Raw genomic sequence first — 24,638 nt, forward strand, 5'->3', positions numbered from 1 at the left:
GTGCATAGGTAAAAATGGTATGTCCAAAATATGCATACAATATCTGAAGAGCAAACTAAGGTTAATAATCTAACTGAAATGTCATTTTCCATTTACTCAGTGCACATTTTGAAAATAACATGTCTACTTATTGAAATATAGTAAAAAATGTTACGTTTCGAAAGGGGTATACTCATTACCTCTGTGCCTCTGTAAAATGATTAATCATTCTGAACAAATGATCATAACAAGGGAGTAACAGTTCCCCATATGGAAATTAAGACAAGTGAATCCCAACATTTAACCCAGATGGGTCTTTTTCAAATTCTTTTTAAGAAAGATCAATTGATCAACATGGTCAGGGTGCAGGAGACTACGTTGGGCAGTGACAATATTCCCTGCACTGCTAAAGACACGCTCAGAGCTCACACTAGTTGCTGGAATGGACAAGTAATCCTTAGCTAAAGCTGAAAGGAGTGGCAGGTCCACCTGCCCTTTCCACCACTGCAACACATCACCGCCTAGTTCTAAGGAATCTCTCTCTCTGTATTTTAAAATTTTATCCTTAGCTTTCTCCCTCATGGTCTTCAATGGCATTCTTGTGGTGATGAACTCTCCAAACAGCTGGTCCATGGCAGTCTTCTTTTTAGGAGAGGGCGAGGCATCATCATCTAAGGAAGACATGTACAAGACTATTAGTATATTGAACAATATGAGCAGTCAACACAACACAAGACTACACACTGTTTAACAATGATAACATACGAGTCAACATCTGTTGTGCTGTATTTAAAAGATTATCTCCATGCCCATGGACCAATAAATAAGTATTTTTTGTCTCTGTTAATGAACAGTCAATTACTCATACACAGTCAACACACACCTCTCCGTTCCCTGCTGGGGCTTCCGTCGCTGCCTCCCTCATCTGCCTCTCCTTCATACAGTGCAGCACTGTCTCCTGCCTGACAATCCAAATCAAAAAGAGTATTTTGTTGTCAAAATGTAAATAACAAGTCTTAGCACAGAATATAATAGCATTTGACCAGACTCCAAATCAAACATAACACTGTACATATTATACAGACAAATTGAACATAAAAATGTAGAGATCTAGTGTGTGTGTGTGTGTGTGTGTGTGTGTGTGTGTGTGTGTGTGTGTGTGTGTGTGTGTGTGTGTGTGAGTGAGTGAGTGAGTGACAGAGACAGAGACAGGGAGGGAGGTGGTCACATTCTATAGGCCTAAAGTAAAAGGAAAAAAAAGTCAATAAATTACCTGCTCGTTCATCTTCACCACCTCAGATGTTATTTTCATGAAGATGAGGTCTCTGGAGTCCACATCAAGGAAAGCCAGGTCTTTGAATCTGGGATCAAGGCCCGATGCATTGTAGAGGAGTTCTTGGAGATCCAAGTAACGATCAAAAAAATCTTGTCTGAAGCGCTGCTTCATATCTGCAATGATTGGCAGGTCAGTGTTGTCTTCGGAGAAGTGTTTGTGGAGTTTGGCTTTTATTGGGGCGATCATTGAGATGGTTGGGCTTTTTTCTTCACTCAAAAGTGTGGTGGCCACTTTGACAGGGGACATCAGCTTGATGATTTCCTGGATCAGAGTCATGTCATCCTCATTCACTGCTAACAGGCCCTCTCCCCTCCTGATCCTTCTCGACAGCATAGCGTTCAACAGAGCAGGATGTTGCTCCCAGAATCTCTCCAGCATGTCCACAGAGCTGTTCCATCTTGTACAGACATCGTGAATAAGTTTGTGGTTGGGTAGGCGTAGCTGGGACTGAATTTCCCTCAAAACCTCAGCTGCTTGTGGGCTTTTATGGAAGTATGTAACAACCTTCCTCACCTTCACCAACAATTCGGACACCCTGTCCACCTTCAGTGCCTTTTGCGAGGCCAAGTTTAATGTGTGGGCTACGCATCGGACATGGGGTGTTATCTCTGCGTCAGCCCCTGCCACTAGCATGTTTCTTGCGTTGTCTGTCACCAAGGCAGGTTTTTTTTCTCCGAGGTTCCACTCGCGAAGTACATCTTGCAGCAACGCAGCCAAGTTGACCCCAGTGTGAGACTCATTAAACACTCGCGTTTGCAGGACGTGAGACTGCATGTCCCACTCTTCGTTCACGTAGTGTGCCGTAACAGTAATGTAAGAATCAGTGGCACAGGAGGTCCAACCATCAACCGTTATTGACACCCTCTGTGCACGACCCATTGAGCTGAGAACATCCACTTTCACTTTCTCGTAAAGCGCAGGAACTATTCGGTCCGAAAACACCCTTCTGTCTGGTATGCTATACCTTGGCTCCAACACTTCAAGCAGGTATTTGAATCCCTCGTTTGCTGTAATGTTGTACGGTTGGATGCCTTTGCAGAGGAAGAAAGATAAGGCGTCCGTGATAGAATTCGCCCGGGCAGAATTGCTTGCAAGTGGCACTTGAAAAAAATGAGGTATTCGTGGCTCACGTGAAGTTGTTGCAGTAGCACTGCTAGCTGACGTCTCCGGGGATTGAACTACTGTACTGTGGTGCCGCTTCAGATGTTGCGACATATTTGTTGTGCTGCCTGTATATCGTACCTCTGTTCTGCAGTGTTTACATATGGCCATTGTCTTGTCCAACTCTCCATCTCGTTTGTAGAAGCCAAAGTCTTTCCATACCGTTGACCTAAAGCGCGTAACCGAATGTATTATATTATGTATCTGTTTCGTTTTCCTCCATGCTAACGTGGTTTCTAGCTTGCCGCCTCTGTCCTCTTCGAAAGCAAGTTTAGACCCTCCTACTCGCGCGAGGCTTGGGGCGAGACTTGAGTGGCAGAGAGACTAGCATGCACGCAGTAGGCAGGCAACAGGGATGGAAAGAAACACAACTAAAACTCAAAGACACGTTTCTAAAAAGTTATAATAATAGAAGATAATAATCGGTTTGTATCGATGCAGGTAGTTTTGATACGATGCATCTCGAGTTTATGTGCGGTTTTTACCGATGCAGACGTTTGCAAATCGATGCAACCGTATCCAACAGGTCGTTCCGATGTTCCGACACGCATCGGTGAATCTTGCCATGCCTATTATCCACCACTTCACTCCAGATTTCAGTAAGCCTCATGGTAATAAAATAAAACAAGTGAACCCAAACCTGACTGCTCAGTAGATCAGTAGTTCAGTGGGATATCAGTGTTTTAGGGTAAAACTCACCTCTTAGTTATGATGATAACCATCGGGTCAGAGGGAGAAGGAGTCAAAACAAAACCACAAAGTGGATTAAAAACAGATGGGATGCATTGCACAGCTAAAGCTTTCGGCCTACTGATTTGGAGGGGGAGCGAGTGATGATCGTCCGAAAGCTCTCAACCTCTCAACCTCTCCTTATAGCTGTCATCTCGGATAGAAGTGGTTGTTCTCCTCTTTGTGCGCCTTTCCGCTTTTCTCCAGGTCAGGCTCAAATCTGTTCCACCAGCGTATCCGGGGGTAAGACGATCCTCTCCTCATAGCCTCTGGCTACCAGGTCCTCCGTTGCTTCCTTAATGGTTTCTTAGATTTTAGTCCCATTTTTGTATGACGCTTTCAGCCTGGCTGGAAAGAGCGTCTGGGATGGGACTTTGTTCTCTTTCAGCACTTTGCAGATCTCTGCATATTCTCTCCTCTTCTGAAGGATTGGCTGAGAGTAGTCATGGTCCATCTTACTTAGATTTTCAGTCCATCCCCTTGCTCTGCCAAGCCTTGCAGGGGATCGTTCCTTTTAACACCAAGAAACTCCACTATGATGGAGCGAGGTGGTGCGTGTTCTGGTGGTCAAGGCCCCAGGGAGCGGTGCGCTCATTCAGTGTGGAAGTCAGTCAGATCAGTGGTAAGCTTTAACCTGTCGCGGAAGAGTATTTCTATGAATGTCACCACCGTGGCGTATTCATTCTCGGCTCCCTCTGGAACTCTGGATTTCACGCCTTGATCTATTCTCTGGCTCCATTAGCTTATCTTCTAGCTTTAGGTTCAGCTTTAACATGTTGGTCAGAACCTCTTCTATGTTTTGAGTTCTGTCCTGTAACTTTCCAATACGTTCTTCGGCCTCTCTCAGTCTATTATTTACCTTGGTGATTTCTTCTTTTATTGTTCCCAGTTGTTCTCTATTTTCTTTCTGAAATCCTCTCAGCTCTTCCAGAATCTATTCCAGGTCACCCATTGCTGCTGCTTTCTTGGTGTTAGCTCCTTCGCTAGTTGTTAGCTTTAGCCTCACGTTCACACCAGTTCCCTCCCGTCTCTTTCCCCAGTGTTAAAGTCAAACAGATATCCAACTAAACGTCTAGCCCTTTTCTCTTGTCATGTTCAACTTGTATAAGGTTACTCCATTTGTTGGGGGATTTAGATAAAATTACTTATGTTGTGTGGTGATCTCCCTCACCACGCAGCCATCACCATGATGTTCCAACCGGAAGTCCATATGTAAGGTTTTTTAATAAGAAAATGCTCAACAGGGGTGTTGAGCAACAAAAGACTGACCCCCTAGAGCACCGAGGCAGACAACAGGGGAACCAGAACCCCAGATGCCCAGAGGGACCCCCTGAGCAAAAACGCCAAAAAGGGGCCAAGCAGCCTCCCTTATCCCAGGGAAGAACCGAGATGAGCCCCAGGAAACCCCCTAACAACCACATCGCCAAAGCTCCCAGGAGCTGCGAGGACGAGCCTGTGGGCACCACTGGCATCCAGCTACGTTGGAGCGGATCCGGCCATGGGTCAGAGACCCAACGGTACCCCGCCCCCAGCAGGGGTGCCACGGGGGCCTGGGCTTCCCCCCACTTTTCAGTGGGCCCCTAGGCAAGGCACTTAGTTGCAATCCACTACTAGCAGTTAGCGTATCGGTGTATAAATGTGTGCATGTTAATGTGAAGCACTTTGAGTGATCAATATGAGTAGAAAAGGATTATGTGATTTTACTGAAACAAACTATCAGGAAATGATGAAGGTGCATTCGGTTTAAGCTTGGTTCACATGGTAAAATTTTTAAAATGTTGGAAAATCTGTGAAACGTGTGCGCACACGCACATACATATGGGTGCACTGTTTATTAGAAAATCTTTGTAACATAGGCCACATCCACACGAAGCCAAACAAAGCCGAATTAAGATATCCACACATTAATGTTTGAGTGTAATAATGAATCCGCCTGAAGCCAAACAAGTCTTAATAGGCGTTGTGATACGTATACCACGAAACTGGGTGGTGCATTACTGTGAAGTGGTGTAGGAAGAACAATATGAAGAAGAAGAATAATGGTGACTGCCATCACTGCTGGAATAAGATAAGCTTTTATTTGGTCGGACAACGAGGTGAAACCTCTCCGACCTACACTTAACTACCGACCAGAAAAGCATAAAATAGTGAGTCAAAAAAGCCTGTGCAGCACAACTGCAGCTATGGAGATTACCATGGTTGTTGTAGGCAAGGCAGCACACCATGCTAAAGGAGGTATGGTCTACGTAGTCTCTCATGCACAAATGCGCCAGTGTGTAGCTAGTTATGCACAAAGCAGTGTCACGACGCTGCTATACATACGCCGCCATTGTGACAGGACCCCCTAATCAACAAAGAAGCTTGTCGTATACACCCAAGTCCAGCTTGGTCTGGATGGGGCCTTATGCTCCTGGTGTCATCTTTTATCCCTTGCAATTTTACTTGAGTCTTTGTGATTACATTGTTTTTGACTGTTGTTTCACCTTTTTCATCTTTTGTTTGTTTCAAACACTGCTGGTATTCTTAATCAAAAATCATAACCTTATTTTTTAGGTTGTGAGGTTTCTGTTGGAGTGTAATGCCAAGCTGAACAAGAAGGATCACTATGGAAACACCCCTCTGATCCATGCGTGTATCCGTGGTAACCTGGAGACAGCCAGCATTCTGTTACAGGTAAATACTCAGACTCACTCAAAAAGGCAGTTCATTTACTAATATTCTAATGAAAAATGTATTTGTGTACAGAGTAATGCATTGGTGAACATAGCAAACCTACAGGGTAATACAGCTCTCCATGAGGCAGTGCGAGGAGGACACCATGCTCTGGTCGAGCTGCTGCTGAGGGCTGGTGCTTTGGCCAGCCTCAGAAACAGGAGACAGAGGACCCCGCTGGACTGTGCTTACGAGCTTGGTGGCAAGGTGGTACCTCACACATGCACACACCAACTTTGGACCCCTCATGGTCTTCACATAAACTTTACCAAAATGGGGTGTTTATTAGTTACAAACGTCTTCAGATCCATGTGAATAGTATTTTTAGATAAACACGACAACAAATCAATACATGTAAGAGCATCCAGGCAGATATTGGCAGAAAGCCCCAAAGCCCAGACTCTGTAAAGTTAATACAGAACAGAACCAAATTAACTTTAGAGCAATTTTTGCTGCCTTTAAGACCACATTTAATTCAATAAAATTTTATTTATATAACGCCAATTCATGAAACATGTCATCTCAAGGCACTTTATAAAGTCAAATTCAATCATATTATACAGATTGGGTCAGATTATACAGGTTGGTCAAAACATTCCTATATAAGGAAACCCAGTTGATTGCATCAGAGTCCCGACAAGCAGCATGTACTCCTGGAGAAGCGTAGAGCCACAGGGAGAGTCGTCTGCATTGTCCATGGCTTTGCCGCAATCCCTCATACTCAGCAAGCATGAAGCGACAGTGGAAAGAAAAAATCCCCATTAACGGAAAGGAAAAATCTCCATCACAACCAGAACCAGGCTCAGTATGAACCGTCGTCTGCCTCGACCGACTGGGGGTTACAGAAGACAGAGCAGAGACACAACAAGAGAGACAAAAAAAACACAGAAGCACACATTGATCCAGTAATCTGTTCTATATTAGATGGTAATAGCAGGTGATCTGTCTTCCCTGGATGATGTCACAGCTAACAGAACGCCAGACCAGGTGTACCTACTATGAGGAAAAAATAGAGAGAACAAAAAGTTAAAAGCTGAAACAACAGACAATGCAAAACTGGAGAACAGTAGAACTCAGTAGAGTGAGAAAAATAGACCCTGATGTCCTCCAGTAGCCTAAGCCTATAGCAGCATAACTATAAAGGTAGCTCAGGGTAACATGAGACACTCTAACTACAAAACCTGCTCACTTTTCACAAAGATAATTTAAAGCACATTCTGCACACATTTTAAATGCATGTCAAAGGAGCAAGAGGGACGCATGGCTGGACTACCCTTTCTGCAGTCCTGACCCCATTCCTAAGAAAGAACATTGGAGAAGTTATACTACCCTGTACTGTTGGACGCCTGAAAAGGCACGAAGTTTGAGACAAATTATCTCTTGAGAATCTTGCAACTAGAACTTGAACGTGTTAATTTCAGAACACGCATATATTTGCTCCCTAGAATGTAAGCAAATGACCATCTGAATCAGTGTTTAGACACAGCCCAGCCTGCTGAGGCAGTGTTGTGTCCTCACCCAGCTCTCTTCACCCATGACTGTTCTGCTATCCACCCCACAAACACAGTTGTGAAGTTTGTGGACGACACAACTATGTTAGGTCTCATTTCCAACAATGATGAAACCCACTACAAAGAGGAGCCTGTGCAAATTCTCAGTTATCCGGGTCATCGCAACAGCAAACGGTCTTAAATCGGAGGCAACCAGACTTTGGTTGAGTCCTATCCTGGAGTCTTTGCAAATTCTGGTGGCTCGCACTTGAGCAAGCTGTAGTTGGTGCACTGCTGTTTTTAAGGACATGAAGGCCCATCCTCCTAGGGGTATTCTGTCAGATGCAGATCAATGACCCATCCGCCACTGTCTTGGGTCGTTAGTGTACTACACTCACACCAAGCAATAGCTTCTATTTTAAAATATCTACATATTGCTTCATATTTCTTTTATTCAATCTTTAGATTGAAAACAGTTGTTTGTTATGCCTAATTTGAACTTCATTTCTAAGTAATTTAATCCCATTAATGAATAATCTCTATCTATTCAATCCTTGTTATGTATAATTCCAATTTGGATGGATTTGTGCAGCTCACTTTATTTAAATGATGTTTCTTTAAAGTACATTTTCAAAACTGTTTTCCCTATTCTTTTTAATAAGAAATGTGAAATGACCACTGAAGTGTGTTATGCTGCACTCATCTTTTGTGGCACAAGGTTGGAGTCTGATGTTAGTTGATGCTCCATCTCCCCGTCTTCTCCTTGGCTTTTCTGTCCATTCCATTTCTAGTGAAGGGAAATTTGTAAAACTTTGTTCCAGTTTTTTTCCTCCATAGTGAACCGCTCCTTCCATGTTCTCTGTGGAGGCAGATAAATTGCCAAGTATCTTTGCCAAATCAATGACGTCACATTGTCTAATTAAACATTGTCCATCCGTTGGTTCAGTCTTGCTGTCAAAACCTTTGTCTTATTTTAAACAGGCTAGGTTAAAAGCTTCAAGAACCAAATGCCCTCTTTATAATAAACAAATGTAATTCCTTTTACTGTTAACAACAGTAAAAGGAATTACAGTTCGTTTGCTAATCTGAGTTATTGTGAGTTAATCAAGTCACTCCTTTCCGAGTTTTATTTAGTTGGACTGGACTTTTAAGATATAAATTATTCTGGTTTGGCTTAGTTTAAAATTTTATCAAAATTTTTCAGATGCTCTTCCAGATGACCTTGGAAAATGTATGAATGCCGGAGCCTGCAGTCTCCAAAATCCATGACATCACTCATTCTAACAACAATAACACAACATAATTCACTCATGCAGACAAGTCAACGTTGCAAACAGTCGACCCACAATTTTAACATACAGACATGTAATAAGACTGAACAAACAAGTAATAACAAGTAAATACATGGCTTATTTTCTTCTTTCTTAGTTCCTATTTATTGTGATTTTATTTGCCAAGGTTGTCTAAATAATTCCCACATCATTCAACCCATCTTGCCATTAGTTTGATTCAGCATTCAACAGCTCATTGGTACAACTTTCATCTCATGTGCTCCAGCCACACTGATCAGATTCACTCCAACACACTCAAGCTTGCAAATTTCCATTCACATTTGGTCCCTGGGGATTTTATGATCAAATGAATGCATCCATCCACACTTGTCGTATACCTAGAAAGCTTTCTTTAAGTCAGGTTTATGAAGTGAGGTAGGGTCAGGTAAGGAGATTACTCCCCAGATGCCTTCTGTTATTTAAACTGTTTACTAATAATTTGAAAATATATCTCTACTTATAACAGCTGACTTGTTTGTATTCACACTTGTTTTTTCCTGTTAAAAGAATAACTGCATTTAGTATTGGCATTGTTTTCTTGGATTTTTCTCTGTTTAATTTTAAGCTTTATTTCCCTCTTAGTCTGTTAGTCTGGATGTGTTAAAATTAATGTGTTTTTAATAATATTTTTTTTATTAATTGATATTAAAACAGCTCCTAAGTTTATTGTGAAAGATCTTTCTGGCCCGGACAAATACCCAGAAAGTACACAAAGTTTAGTATTCTTCAGATCGTAAGTTACCACCCTTTGAAAGTAAGGGCTCTTCCTCAGGCCAGCTGACAGCTTTGCTAGGGCCCGGGACAATGCAATGTTTTTGGGGCCCCCCTCTACACCTGCCGCCAACACACACACACACACACACACACACACACACACACACACACACACACACACACACACACACACACACACACACACACACACACACACACACACACACACCAAAAAAAGTCAGCTTAACTGTATACTTCATGCCCTGGAAATCTCTGTATTTTATACTTGATATTTTCAACCCATCTGTTGAATTTAGTGCACTAGTTGATCTTTTCTTCATAAGAGAACAGCAAGCACTGCAGCCAAAATATGGCCTTTTTTGACCTGCTGTATATTAGCCAGTCCCTAAGCTTGACGTATCATGAAACTGTTTACCTTTCGGGTTTTGTGATTTTTATTTTATTATTAAAATTAAATAATAATAATAATAATAACAATAATAATGTTCATAGTGTTTTTTTCCAAATCCACCTCTTATATCTTTCAATCCTTATGTAATTTTGTCTGTGTTGTGTGCACCTGCCTGTTGCTTTAATCCTATAAATTTCCCCATCGTGGGATAAATAAATCATTAGCTAATGTTACCTTATCTTAAATAACACTTTAATAGGATATATGTACTGGGTTCTTTCAAGGTCTTAATTACATTTTCTGTGTGGGCTCCAGTAACATATGATAGATAATATCTACTTTGAAAGTTAACATGAACTGCTGCTGAAGATGACCACTCTTATCTACCTGGATGTTCTCTGGAGGACTGAAACACCTCAGTCAGTAACGTCAGTCTGTTGGTCTGGGTCTGTCGGGGCAATGAGAGAAGTTTCGTCTCCTCTCTTCTGTTTCTGTTGCTTGACGTTTTCTTGCACATGGTTTTTCACGTGCTTAGATAAATTTGTTGTGTCTCCACTGAATTTAACCGGCTTTTTACAAAACATACAGCTTGATTTCATTTACGGTATTAAAATATAGTCAAACAGCGCTTCTTTCCCTCTTCATGTTTTACCGCTCCTGTTTTCTCTCTCCGAGTTTGAGCAGCGCAGCGCGGTTGTGTGAGAGACACCAGAGAGCTGAGTGGGCAGGCCAGGCTGAGCCTGCGTGGTGATTGGCTGGCGCCGCTGAGCCATGTACGAGAGGGGAGGGGGAGCAGCAACGTGCCGTGAAACAGACAGGAGACTTTGGATGAAGCTGCACGCTGACTTACACTCTGACTGACCATTTTAATGTCAGTTTTGGGCCCCCACTCTGTCCTGGGCCCGGGACAACTGACCCGTCTCCCCCCCCCCCCCCCCCCCCCCATCAGCGGGTCGTGACCCCAGGTCCATGTATGTCTGTTAAGTCCAGCAGTCAAGTATTACTGCAAAAGGCAGAAAAATCAAAGAAGTTTAGAAAAACTTAAGGTGTCTTTTTATTAGGTTTGGGAAAAAATGCTGTGTTTGTGTGGCTTACCTTATTGTCTCATTCTGTGGATCACAAGTGGTCCTGGACCCTTCTCCCTCTCATCATGTCCCCCTCATCATCATCATCATCATCATCATCATCATCATCATCAGTTTAGACTTAGACAGCTTTGTCATTTTGTATGCACAGAGTGCGTACAGAACGAAATTTTGTTTGCATACAGCTTGAAAAATTACAGTAAATTGCAGTAAATTACAGGCTAAGGTGCCGCAGTGATTTATAGTAAACAATTGGAATGTAAACAATGTAAACAATGCAAGGGAAATAGACAGTGTGCGATCACAGTGTACAGGTCAGTATTTTTAAAACCGTGCAATATACCAATGTGGTACGGAGTTCATTTGTGGCTTCAGCAGTTCAGCTTTCTGAAGCATATGTGCAAATGTGCAAATATACGAATGTGGTACAGAGTCCATTATGTGGCTTCGGCAGTTCAGAGTCCATATTGTGGCTTCAGCAGTTCAACATTCTGATGGCAACAGGGAAAAAGCTTTTGCAGAACCTGGTGGACCTGCAGCAGATGCTGCGGAACCTCTTCCCAGAAGGCACCAGGGAGAACAGTCCATGGTGGGGGTGTGAGAGGTCCCTGATGACGTTACGGGCTTGGGACACACAGCGCTGAGATGAGATGTCCTTTATGGAGGGAAGAGGAGCCCCGATGATCCCTTCTGCTGTCATCACCACTCTCCTCACGTTCTTCCAGTCGTAGGCACTGCAGCCTCCACACCACACAGAGAGACAGCTTGTCAGAATGCTCTCTATGGTGCTTCTGTAGAAGGTCGTGAGGATGGGCGGGGGCAGGTTGGCTCTCCTCATCCTCTGCAGAAAGTACAGTCGTTCTGTGCCCTCTTCACCAGTGACGTGGTGTTCACAGACCAGGTGAGGTTGTCCGTGATGTGCACCCCCAGGAACTTGGTGCTGCTGACCACCTCCACAGCTGAGCTGATGATGAGCAGTGGAGCGTGGTGGGGCCGGTTCTTTCTGAAGTCGACAATGATCTCCTTCGTCTTCTCCACGTTCAGGATCAGGCTGTTGTCTCTGCACCAGCCCGCCAGTTGCTCAACCTCCTCTCTGTAGTCCTGGTCGTTGTCGTCTCTGATCAGGCCCACCACCGTTGTGTTGTCTGCAAACTTCACGATGTGATTGGTGGTGAACCTGGGGACGCAGCCGTGTGTCATCAGAGTGAACAGCAGGGGGCTCAGGACGCAGCCCTGAGGGGAGCCCTGCTGAGGGTGATGACATCAGAGGTGTTCTGTCCGACCCGGACTGACTGAGGTCTGTTGGTGAGGAAGTCTAGCAGCCAGTTGCACAGAGGTGTGCCGAATCCCGGATGTTCTAGTAATCCTACCAGGTGCTGTGGGATGATGGTGTTGAACGCTAAACTGAAGTCCAGGAACAGCATCCGCACGTGCATGTTCTTCTCCTCCAGGTGTGCCAGGCTCAGGTTAAGAGCGGAACTGTACTGTCTCAGCCATAGACATCATATATGTAGACGCGTCATTGGGCGGGTTCTGCCTCTGCTGCGATGTGTCAGAGCGTCCGCCATGTTAAATGTGGCAAACCTGCAGTTGCTTAAACAGTATCAGAGGGACTTTAATCTCGGAATATACTTTGTATTCGTAATATTTTTATTTTTGTAATATTACAAGTTTATTTTTGTATCCTTTAGCTTCATTCTCCTGAATTTGTTCTCGTAAAGAATAAAAATAATTAAAACTAGAACTGCAAGCAGTTATTAACCGGTTCCAAGCCCACCCACGCTCCGCCCCCTTGGGCATTTTCCTGGACTTTAGTTAAGCATTCAACACCATCATCCTACAGCATCTGATGGAAAAACTGGAACATCTGGGCTTCAGTATACCCCTTCACAACTGGCTGCTAGACTTCCTCACCTCCTGACCTCTGTCGGTCCGGGTCGGATAGAACATCTCTGATCACTCTCAGCCCCCTGCTGTTCGCTCTGATGACACACGACTGCGTCCCCAGGTTCACCACCAATCACATTGTGAAGTTTGCAGACGACACGACGGTGGTGGGCCTGATTAAAGACAACGACCAGGGCCAGGACTGATCCTGAACGTGGAGAAAACGAAGGAGATCATCGTGGACTTTAGGAAGAAATGGCCTCGCCATGCTCCACTTCTCATTAACAGCTCAGCTGTGGAGGTGGTCAGCAGCAATAAATTCCTTGGGGTGCACATAACACACAACCTCAGCTGGTCTGTGAACACCATGTCACTGGCAAAGAGGGCACAAAAGTGCTTGCACTTACTGCGGAAGATGAGGAGAGCCCACCTGCCCCCGCCCATCCTCACGACCTTCTACAGCAGCACCATAGAGAGCATTGTGACCAGCTGTTTGTCTGTGTGGTGTGGATGCTGCATCGCCTCTGACTTGAGGAACCTGAGGAGAGTGATAATGACAGCAGAAGGGATCATCGTCTGGGCCGGCGTGTGCCCGGGTGTCTGCCACTGCACGGCGCCTCTGGTGCGCTGGGGGGCCTCGTGGCCTGTTGAGCTGGTAGGGGGGCATGGTCATTAACATCTCAGGGCAGATGCTCTTCCCCTTCTTTGGGTTGGCACTCTGCTAGTGGGGGGAGGGGAGGGAGGGGGAGTAGTGACTTACCCAGCCTGGATGTCTACTGTCAAATGTATGGTGAGATGTATGAATGTTATTGTTGGGGAGGGGTTAAATCTACGGGTGGGGGGGGGTTGGATGTTCTGGTCGGCTTGTGTCCGGCCCCCTGTCCTGGTCCTGGTCCGGGTAGTCTCCCGGTGTGGGTTTCGCCTGGGGGGTGGGGTTTGGGATGGCTCGTGCGGGCTGGCTGCCCAGGGTCCCCCATCTTATTAATTTATTTGTTTATTTATTTTTATTTATTTATTTATATATTATTATTAGGGTTCCAAGCCCGCAGCGCAGGCGAATGGCTATGCCGTTCGTCTGCTCTGTGAGCAGAGAACCCTATTGTTTTTCGTCTGTTTTTAAATTATTTATTATTATTATTATTACGGAATTGAAACGCGTTGTGCAGCCCACACGAATTTGTAACAAATCAATAGGATCAGGTATCTAAGTTCAGAACGTGCACCCCTACTGAAACCCAGAAATTCAGACCCCTCAACAACTAGGGGGCGCTATAACAAAGGACAATGCTTTTACGCCTGTAACCACCAAACTACTGGTCCTACACTCAAAAACTTGATGTAACTTTGTTTATTGGATGATTCTGCAAAATAAAGTGAATTGGCACTCCCTTCGTTTCCCAGCTAGTTTTCGCGCTACATGGCTACAAAGGTTAAACCTTTCTTGTTAAACTCCTCCTACATTTTTTGTACAATCCGCGCAAAACTTTATATATAAGTGTGCCATGGACAAATAAAAAAAGTTATCGCGGCGGATTTTTGAATTTTGACTTTTTCGAAAAGTAACGCTAAAATAAGTGATTGTTAGCTAGCTAGCTCTAAATGTAATTTAGAGCTAGCTAGCTTATTGTAAAACCATAACAGATTTTGACATGTCTTTCATAACCCATAGTCCAAATAAGATTTTGCACATGGGAGCCGCATTTGAGGATCGTCCATCACTAGGGGGTGCTGTGATGTCAAGAAATCTACTACGCAAGAATGGCTGATCGGATTTTTACAAAACCTTCTTCATTCCCTTCCAGACATTGCCCTTAACTAAAGTATTAAATATGGTATTTATTGAAAAGAGTGGGCGTGGCCTATTTCCAAAAGTGTAGAAAAAAAACTTGAAAACTTCAAAAATTCACCTAAAATCACTTGTGTGGTGTAACAAGGTCAGATTTTCAGGATGTATTCCTTGAATAAGGTGCAACCATTCTCTCACTGCATGTATTCCAGTTTTTGAAAGTGCCACACTCTGTTTTTTTCAAAGTTTGTAAAATGGAGAAATCAATGTATTTTCCACAAATATTGGTCAATCCCAATAAAAATGGCCTCTATCTGTAAAGCACAGCCAGAATAAACATGTCTTTCAGTTTGGTAAAAATCCAGGCGATTTTGACCAATTTACAAGACTTTAAAAATTAATGATACAAGATTATAAAGTTTAATATTTTTTTTCTCTGAATCCATTTTTTAAATGACCATCAGAAAAATCCTGTGGTTAGATAAAACACTCTTGGACATTCATGAATATTTTCAGAATTTTAGAGCAAACCGTTGATTTAAAAGGAATATTTATTTAGATAGTTTGACAAAAACCTATTGTAAAGAGCTTTTCAGAAGCAAGGGCTCCATCTCGTGGCTTGTTTTTGCAACTACAACAACTCTTACCATTAATAGTCTAAGTAAGGGGTATTCAATTAAAACTTAGAAGTCCACTTCAATAATTTTGTATGTATATATGTATGCATCCATATATATATATATATATATATATATATATATATATATATATATATATATATATATATATATATATATATATATATATATTTTTACACTAATGCTTTAATGTGGCGTTGTATGGAATACATTTAAAAATTCCAGCAGAGGACAGGATTTGATCATGGATGGATCTCTACAAACACACACACACACACACACACACATATATCTATCCATCCATCCATCCTTCCATCCATCCATTTTCTGACCCGCTTAATTCCTCATGGGGTTGCGGGGCTGCTGGTGCCTATCTCCAGCATATATATATATATATATATATATATATATATATATATATATATATATATATATATATATATATATAATATAGGATCACTCTTAACAGACTGTTCCTTCAGACCCAAATTTGCGTGGAGGTCAACTAACTGCAAGCTAACTGACTCAGAAGTAAATCTATGGTTAAGCACTACAATACAAATATACAGTCAGTTTATCAACATCCCACTGTTAATTCTTCTAGTTCAAACATACTTCATGTAAATTAAAATTATGACTGTTCATTAATATCAAACTAAACAGTAGACATTTTAAACCTCGTTTACATCTTAGTTAAATAGCTGGAGGCTGTACATGTGTAAATTCCTACGTTGAGCGAGGTACTTGAACCCATCACACACGCAGTATTTGATCCAGTCCGACATTTCTCTGTGTTCAGCGCTGGGTTTCGTCCATACAATGGATGATGAAGGAGAGTATTGGATGTAGAAGGATTTCATGCTCTTTGGTAAGGTGATAACTGTATTTCATCTCATGATTTACAAAAACCTATGCTGTAATTTGTTAAATTGCAGGTCATAGTTTCATAATTAAAAAGGATTTTATATTTTTGTTTTACATGGGTTAAAGATGATTCCGGTGTTTTGAGTTGGGGAAAAAAAATTAAAGTGCATGTAAAACATCGCAATGTTAATGTGAGGAATGAAGAAAAACAATGCTGTAAAAATTGATAAAGTGAGTTTATTTAGCTGAATGGAATAATAATATCGTGTGCAGGCTAGGTTTTTTTGTTGTTGCTGATCAAAAAGCTGGATCAGACTACTGGATCAGATTCCATGGATTCTCTCTGAAAGGACATGGCGAGCCTGTGCCCCAAGCAGAACTGAACCTCCATTGACAAACTCCATTCTTCTTACTGACGTGAACTTGCCAGTGGTAACAACACGAACCACTGAACAAAGAAAAGAAAAAAACAACTGAACTCGCAACATAATTTGACTTGACTGACGACTGAGATATATTATATATAGTCACAGAGGGTGTTGGGGTAGCTGGGGCTGAGTTCTTCCTCAAGTCCACAACCATCTCCACTATTTTTACAGCGTTGAGCTCTAAGTTGTTTTCCCTGCACCAGGTCACCAGATGGTCACCCTCCCACCTGTAGGCGGACTCGTCACCATCAGAGATAAATCCCATGAGAGTAGTGTCGTGCGCAAACTTCAGAAGCTTGACAACCGTTGTTTTCCACCAGTCGGAAGGTGCTGCCGCCTCCACACCACACAGAGAGACAGCTGGTCAGAATGCTCTCTATGGTACTTCTGTAGAAGGTTGTGAGAATGTGCGGGGACAGGTGGGCTCTCCTCATCCTCTGCAGGAGGTACAAGCGCTTCTGCGCCCTCTTCACCAGTGACGTGGTGTTCACAGACCAGGTGAGGTTGACCGTGATGTGCACCCCCAGGAACTTGGTGAGTTTGTGTCATCAGCGAACTTCATGATGTGATTGGGGGTGAACCTGGGGGTGCAGTCGTGTGTCATCAGAGTAAACAGCAAGGGGCTCCGGATGCAGCCCTGAGGGGAGCCCGTGCTGAGGGTGATGACATCAGAGGTGGTCTGTCAGACCCGGACCGACAGTGGTCAGGAGGTGAGGAAGTGGTGAAGGGGTGTGCTGAAGCCCAGATGTTCCAGTTTTTCCACCAGATGCTGTGGGATGAGGGTGTTGAACGCTGAAGTCCAGGAACATGCTCAAAGGGGGCGGTGCGTGGGCTTGGAACCCGTTAATAACTGCTTGCAGTTCTAGTTATTATTATTATTATTATTAATTTTTTTGGGGGGGGGGGGGGTTAAAGCCAGTGGGCTTGGTGGGTGGGCTGGGGGAGGTGTTGGTCCCCGTGGGGTGGTTGGCTGGCGGGCCCTGCGGCCTCTCCCCGGCCCCCGGGCTATGGTGGTGCCGCTGGAGGGGCCCCTGTCTCCGGGTGGGGCTTTCGGGGAGCAGGACTGCCTATTGGAATCAGTAAGGGAGCTGGCTCCCTGGGTTGGCTCCCCAGTCCTTTGCTCCCCATCCCCGGACTCCTCCCTCTGCCTGCTCCATCACGCCGCCACACATGTAGGTCCTTGGGGAGGGGGCGTTACTGGAGGTTGCCACTTTCTGGTGACGTCCCTCTCCCCAATTTTATCATGCATTTTAGACACTTTCAGTTCAAACATTTTCACAACGCACATTCATGTAGGCCACGATGTCGGGGGGATGTCTGGGGGGGGGGGGGGGGCTTATGTTGTGTGAGCCTCGCCTCGGACGGCTCCCTTCACCCCCTCTCGCATTTAGACATTGAGGGTTCTGGGTAGTTGCTTGGAGGGGGGGCGCTGGCACCAGCTTCCTTCCGGAGGGGGGGTGGGCTGTGCCGTGCACCCCCTTCGTTGCTCCCAGTTTTAAACACACCTGAGATCAACATGCAACAACACAACATCTGAGCGGGCGTAGGGAGGACCGGGGGTCTTTTGCACACCCCCGATCTCCGATCGCAGCACGGATGTGGCCTGGAGGAGGTGCGGGCCACTGGGTCCAGGGTCTTGGCGGGGGGCTACTGTGGGTAGCCAGCGGCTTGCCGGGTCTGGGGCTGACGCCTCTGCTCTCCCCAGGAAGGGATGGGGGGCAGGGGTGGCTAGGATAAGGTCGGGGTGGGAGGGGGTTTATTAGGTATATAGTGGGTGGGGGGGGGTTCTGGTCGGGTGGCCCGTACGGGTCGTGTTGGCCCCACCTCTTTGGGGGGCCTGATCCGGGGGGCGTCTGGTCCGGGGGCGGGGCCGGGGGTCGGGCACAGGCAGTTGTATAGTTGAATTGTGGTGACCCCCCTCCCCCACTTGGGATTTTTGGATGTGAATGTTATGTGGAAATGTGTGTACACATTGATGTATGACATCCTTTTTGTGTCTGTGTGTGGTGAGTGGGGCACTAGGGAGGGATGGTGTGAATGAGTTTGTTTTTTTTTTTTTTTTTTTTCTGTTCGGGTTCAGTTCGCTCCCTCTCCCAAGAACATCTCAAGTCTCGGATTGGTGCGGAGCCGGCCCATTCCCGGCGCCGGCTTCGCGGGGCCTGGCCCCCCGGGGGGGTGGTCGGGGCCCCTGCCGTGGGGGCGGGGCGCCCCTGGGGCCTCTGGCCCATTGTCAGGACCACAGGGGTTGCAGATTTCCTGTGATGGCCCCTCTCGGGCGCACTGCTTTTGGGGCCCCTTTGGGAGTCCGGGGTTATGGGTCCCCTGACCCCTGCCTCTGTGCTTGGGGAAGGCGGGTCTTTGGTTCTCCACAACCACTATCGAGCTATTTCCTTCTGTATAATTTTCACTTAAACTAGTGCACTCTCACAAACTCCCACAGGTGCTGGGTCCCAGGTATTAAATGTTCACTTATATACAGAAAGCCTATAATTTATTTATTTATTTTCTTTCACTTTCTTTTTTCAGGTATCACATTACACATGTCAGCCTAAATAATAATACATATGATTTAGCAATGGTATCAAGGTGTTACTCGATTGTATCTGTTGCTTTATGTCTGTTGGTTGTGCTGTTCTTTTTGCGTCTCTTTCCAGGTGATGGAGCAGACAGAGGATGTTTTATCATTCTCTTCCTTTTATCTCTTCTTTCTTTCACCTCTTCTCTTTCTTTTTTTCCTCTTCTTGTTCTTCCTTTACTCTCCTACTTTCCCATTGTAGTGTCCATATAATTTGAAATTCTCCCTGCAGGAATCACAATAAAGCTATTTACATGCACAAATCAAGCGGAGCATTATGGCGAAAGCTGTTTGCTCCACTTGTGAAAGCAAAATCTGTCAAGCTCTATTTGGCATTAAGACATCAATTCTTATTGCCACATTGCTAGACAGGACACTGGGGGGAAAAAAAAGAAAAAAAAGAAGGGATCATCGGGGTACCCTACCCTCCATTAAAGACATTTCATCCCAGCGCTGCCTGTCCTGAGCCCATTACATCATCAGAGACTCCTCATAACCCCACCATGGACTGTTCTCCCTGCTGCCCACTGGGAAAAGGTTTTGCAGCACCTGCTGCAGGTCCACCAGGTTTTGCAACAGCTTTTTTGTGTTGCCATCTGACTGTTGAACTGTAAACTGGAGTCTACACATTTGCATCATTATCTGGCATTACCAATGTTGTTGAACTTTTATTATCCTTTTAAAAAAATACATAAGGTAATGCGTTTTTTAACGCAAAGGAGGAAGGATATAAGGCCTAACAGAAAAACTCATGAAGCCAATCTTTAGCTTATCAGGAAGAACGCCACCTTGAAACTACAGAAGTTCCAAGAGACTCTCTATTTTTTTCCCAATCCACAGATTTTAACAATCTTTTTAACCTACGCACTTCACCACCTTGTATATTTCTTATAAGTTTTTCCAAATCTTCCTTGAGTGGAATACCAGTGATTACACTACGTGATACTCTATTTTCTCCAACAACCTGATCATCCAGAGAAGACAGATCTCCCGCTATTACCATCTAATGTAGAACAGATTACTGGATCAATGTGTGCTTCTGTGCTTTTTGTCTGTCTTGTTGTGTCTCTGCTCTGTCTTCTTTAACCCCCAGTCAGTCGAGGCAGATGACCGTTCATACTGAGCCCGGTTCTGCTGGAGGTTTTTCCTTCCCGCTAATAGGTGGTTTATCTTTCCACTTTCGCTTCATGCTTGCTCAGTATGAGGGATTTCTGCAAAGCCATGAACAATGCAGACGACTCTCCCTGTAGCTCTATGCTTCTCCAGGTGTGAATGCTGCTTGTCGGGACTTTCAAGCAATCAGCTGGTTCCCTTATATAGAAAATTTTTGACCAATCTGTATAATATGATTGATTTTGACTTTGTAAAGTGCCTCGAGATGACATGTTTCATGAATTGGCGCTATATAAATAACATTGAATTGAATTAAGACTCTTTGAATGTGTATATTCCATGTTATTCTTTCGTCAAACCAAACCCCTAAAACTTTGAATTGTTTCACTCTGTCTTGATTATATAATTTTAATTTAACATCATTCATTTTCTTCCTTGAAAAGAACATAGTTTTAGTCTTATCCACTGAGAATTTAAATCCCCATTTTAATGACCATTCTTCAACTTTAAAAATAGCTTCTTGCATATTTTTAGTAATAAACTCCAAATTCCTTCCTCTCTTCCACATAGCTCCATCATCAGCAAAAAGAGAAAAACCCATTCCATTATCTATATTTTGAAACTCTTAATCTCAAGCATACTTCCTGGTAGTTGCAAAGAAAACACATCATCTATCATTACTGAAACTAATAAAGGACTAATTATACTTCCCTGTGGAGTACCATTTTCAACAATATTTTTCTCACAATGATAATTACCTATTTGAACATGTATTTGTCTTTTAGTTAGAAAATCTTTGATCCACTGACACATCCTACCTGTAATACCCATCTTTATAATTTGAATTAATAAACCTTCTTTCCACAACATATCATATGCATTTTCAATATCAAAAAACACTGCTACAATACTTTATTAATTTGATCTTTTCTGATTTCAAATTCCAATTCCTCCCTCTTCAAGTTTCTGCTCCGCTTAGAAACAGCACAGGATGTGACGTCACATCATGTGATGTGCCTAAATATGGGCAAAATGGCTGCCCTGTTCGCAGCTCTGGAGAGTCAGAGCTCAGGATGGTGAGAGCTGTGAACAGATCATAAAATTCATAAATTTGTAAAAAATCAACCGTTTGCTCTAAAATTCTGAAAATATTCATGGATCTCGGAGAGTGGTTTATCTAACTGTGTGATTTTTTTTTTTAAACGCCCATTGAAAAAAGCGTTTCAGAGAAAAATAATTTTTAAATTTATGGTCTTGCACATGTGAATTTCAATGTCTTTTAAATAGTTCAAAATAGCCTGGATTTTTACCAAACTGAAGTCTGAATGTGCTTTACAAATAGTGGCCACTTTTATTGTGATTGAAAAATATTTGTGGAAAATACATTGATTTTTGCGTTTCAAAAACTTTTAAAATTCAGAGTGTGGGACTTTCAAAAACCTCAATACATGCTGTGAGAGAATTGTTACACCTTAATCAAGGAATACATCCTGAAAATCAGATCGTTACACCACAAAATTGATTTTTGGTAATTTTTTGAAGTTTTCAATTTTTTTTCACACTTTTGGAAATAGGCCCCGCCTACTTGTTTAAATCATTACCATATGTAATACTTTAGTTAAGGGCTATGACTGGAAGGGGATGAAGAAGGTTTTGTAAAAATTAGTGTCGTGCCGATGCCATTTTTTGGCCCCGATACCCGATACCTGGCTGTGCAGTATCGGCTGATACCGATACCATACCGATACCATTACTTTGAAATTTATGTGTGTGTGTATATATGAAGAAAAGCATACTACTTGGATGTAAAATAATTGGTATCATGGCTTTGTCAAGCTGCTACCTTATTAAAGCAGGAAAAAGACTAATACAAAGTGAATCCAGTAGAACTAGTGAGTGTGGGGAGAGAGAAGGCTGCGTTCAAGTGACATACAAACATCAAAATGGTATCTGTGACCTATTTGTTGGTACTTGCCGATAACGATACCACCATTTTAGTGCGGTATGAGGAGTTTAACAAGAAAGATTTAACCTTTGTAGCCATGTAGCGCGAAAAGTAGCTGGGAAACGAAAGGTGTGCCAAGTCCCTTTTTGATGCAGAATTGTCCAATAAACAAAGTGATATGAAGTTTTTGAGTGTGGGACCAGTAGTTTGGTGTTTACAGGCCGAAACGCATTGTCCTTTGTTATAGCGCCCCCTAGTTGTTGAAGGGTCTGAATGTCTGAGTTTGAGTAGCGGTGCACATTCTGTACTTGGATAGGCATAGCCGTTCGCCTGCGCTGCGGGCTTGGAACCCTAATAATGTAACCTGACCCTATTACTCAAGGAGTGAAATAATTCTGCAAACTGTGACTATTCTGGAAATGTTCCCTCTTAATTCTCATGACGTTTTTCTCATAAAATTACCACTTTTGTGTTTTTTCTTTTTTTTTTTACTTTATTTTCCTAGTTCTTTTTTCTCATATTAGTAATTTTACCTCTTTAATTCAATTCAATTCAATTTTATTTATATAGCGCCAAATCATGAAACATGTCATCTCAAGGCACTTTACAAAATCAAGTTCAATCATATTATACAGATTGGGTCAGATTATACAGATTGGTCAAAATGTCCTATATAAGGAAACCAGTTGATTGCATCAACGTCCCGACAAGCAGTATTCACTCCTGGGGAACCGTAGAGCCACAGGGAGAGTCGTCTGCATTGTACATGGCTTTGCTGCAATCCCTCATACTGAGCAAGCATGAAGCGACAGTGGGAAGAAAAACTCCCCATTAACGGGAAGGAAAACCTCCGGCAGAACCGGGCTCAGTATGAACGGTCATCTGCCTCGACCGACTGGGGTTACAGAAGACAGAGCAGAGACACAACAAGAGAGACAAAAAAGCACAGAAGCACACATTGATCTAGTAATCTGTTCTACATTAGATGGTAGTAGCGGGTGAGCCGTCTTCTCTGGATGATGTCACAGTTAACAGAACGCCAGACCAGGTGTACCTACTATGAAGAAAAAGAGAGAGAGCAAAAGGTTAAAAGCTGAAATGACGACAGTCATTTCAATGTAATACAATGCAAAACTGGAGAACAGTAGACTGAAGAACAGTAGAAATCAGTAGAGTGAGAAAATTAGACCCTGATGTCCTCCAGCAGCCTAGGCCTATCACAGCACAACTATAGAGATAGCTCAGGGTAACATGAGCCACTCTAACTATAAGCTTTGTCAAGCATCTGAAGCTGCAGGACACTCCCCCAAAAAGTCTGTTCCTAAAGGTTCCCATGTGACACGGTTTTATGAAATAATGAAGACCACAATGTTTATGCTGGTGAAGATTCTCAGTCATCCAGGTCATGGTCATTCCAAGAAAAAGTAAAAAATAAAGCAACTGGACTTGTTATCCGTAGTAGAAGACGTTTTGCTTCCTCCGCAGGAAGCTTTCTCAATTCAAAAAGTCTGGAGTAATGTGGAGTAACAAGCTTTATACCTTTGCCGAACAAAGGCCTTGTAATGGCTTAGATCACATGCAAATTCAACCGAAACAAGTCCACCCCTTAGTAATAGGCGGTCGTTAAAGCCATTAAGCCAGCAGATTGGACCGAAACCTCGTTACAGAGGGGTGGACCAGTTTCGGTCCAATCTGCTGTCAGGGTTTGTTTACCGAAGAACTCAGGAAGCGCACACGGGACTAAAGTTTAAGAGTTTTTATTAAAGGAAGTATGCTGGATGGCGGATGATGAAGACCGGAGGTTCAGGGCTGCAGAAGGTCAGGGATGTAGGTGATGGCAGGAGCTGATGGGCCGGAGTAAGAGTCCATAAAAGCTAGGTGGCTAGTCAGGTTAGCAGTTCACTGGAGACACCGGGCACCGAGCGGAGCTTCTCCAGGGCGGCTAGGCAGGTTAGCAGTTCTCAGGAGACACCAGGACACAGAGTAGAGCTTCCTCAGAGCGGCTAGTCAGGTTAGCAGCTCTCTGGAGACACCAGGACACAGAACAGAGCTTCTCCAGGGACAACAGCAGGGTACAAAGTCTTTCAAGGCAACAGGCAGGACTAACCTTAAACGAGAGAACAGAAACAGATCTTCCAAGACAAAAACGAGGACCGGCATGGAGTGGTGGATAGCAGAAGACGGCCCAGTGCTGAACTGAAGGCAGAGGGAGGTTTAAATACTTCCGCAAAACTTCCTGTTTGCGGTAAGGCGTATTGTATCACTTCCTGTTTTCACTGCGTGAGCAACGGTTTGTTGCTCCAGATTCTCTCGCTTTTATCTTTAATCTCTTTGCTGTAACATCTGTTTCTAACACATAAGCACTTTTAAAACATTTTCTGTTGCTGCACATCACGCTTGGGAACTCCTCGTGTTTCACGGTTTGCTCTCTTGGCGTGGTAGAAGGGCGCTAG

The 24,638-nt window shown here is 43.6% G+C and overlaps 1 protein-coding gene across 4 annotated transcripts in view; it reads left to right on the forward strand.

The window, feature by feature from the left end:
* The window catches only part of ankrd27 (ankyrin repeat domain 27 (VPS9 domain)), a 104,332-nt gene that overhangs the window by 63,958 nt on the left and 15,736 nt on the right, over positions 1-24,638 (forward strand). For all 4 annotated transcript variants that reach the window (XR_004929113.1, XM_036130893.1, XM_036130894.1 and 1 more), the window contains 2 exons: positions 5,759-5,878; positions 5,951-6,124. Coding sequence is in view for 3 of the 4 variants with exons in the window: in XM_036130893.1 (XP_035986786.1) it covers positions 5,759-5,878; positions 5,951-6,124 (294 nt within the window). In the remaining variant the exon portion in view is untranslated. The remainder of the gene's footprint in view (positions 1-5,758; positions 5,879-5,950; positions 6,125-24,638) is intronic.

Source organism: Fundulus heteroclitus, unplaced genomic scaffold (genome assembly GCF_011125445.2).
Source record: "Fundulus heteroclitus isolate FHET01 unplaced genomic scaffold, MU-UCD_Fhet_4.1 scaffold_39, whole genome shotgun sequence".
In the NCBI taxonomy this organism is placed as follows: Eukaryota; Metazoa; Chordata; class Actinopteri; order Cyprinodontiformes; family Fundulidae; genus Fundulus; species Fundulus heteroclitus.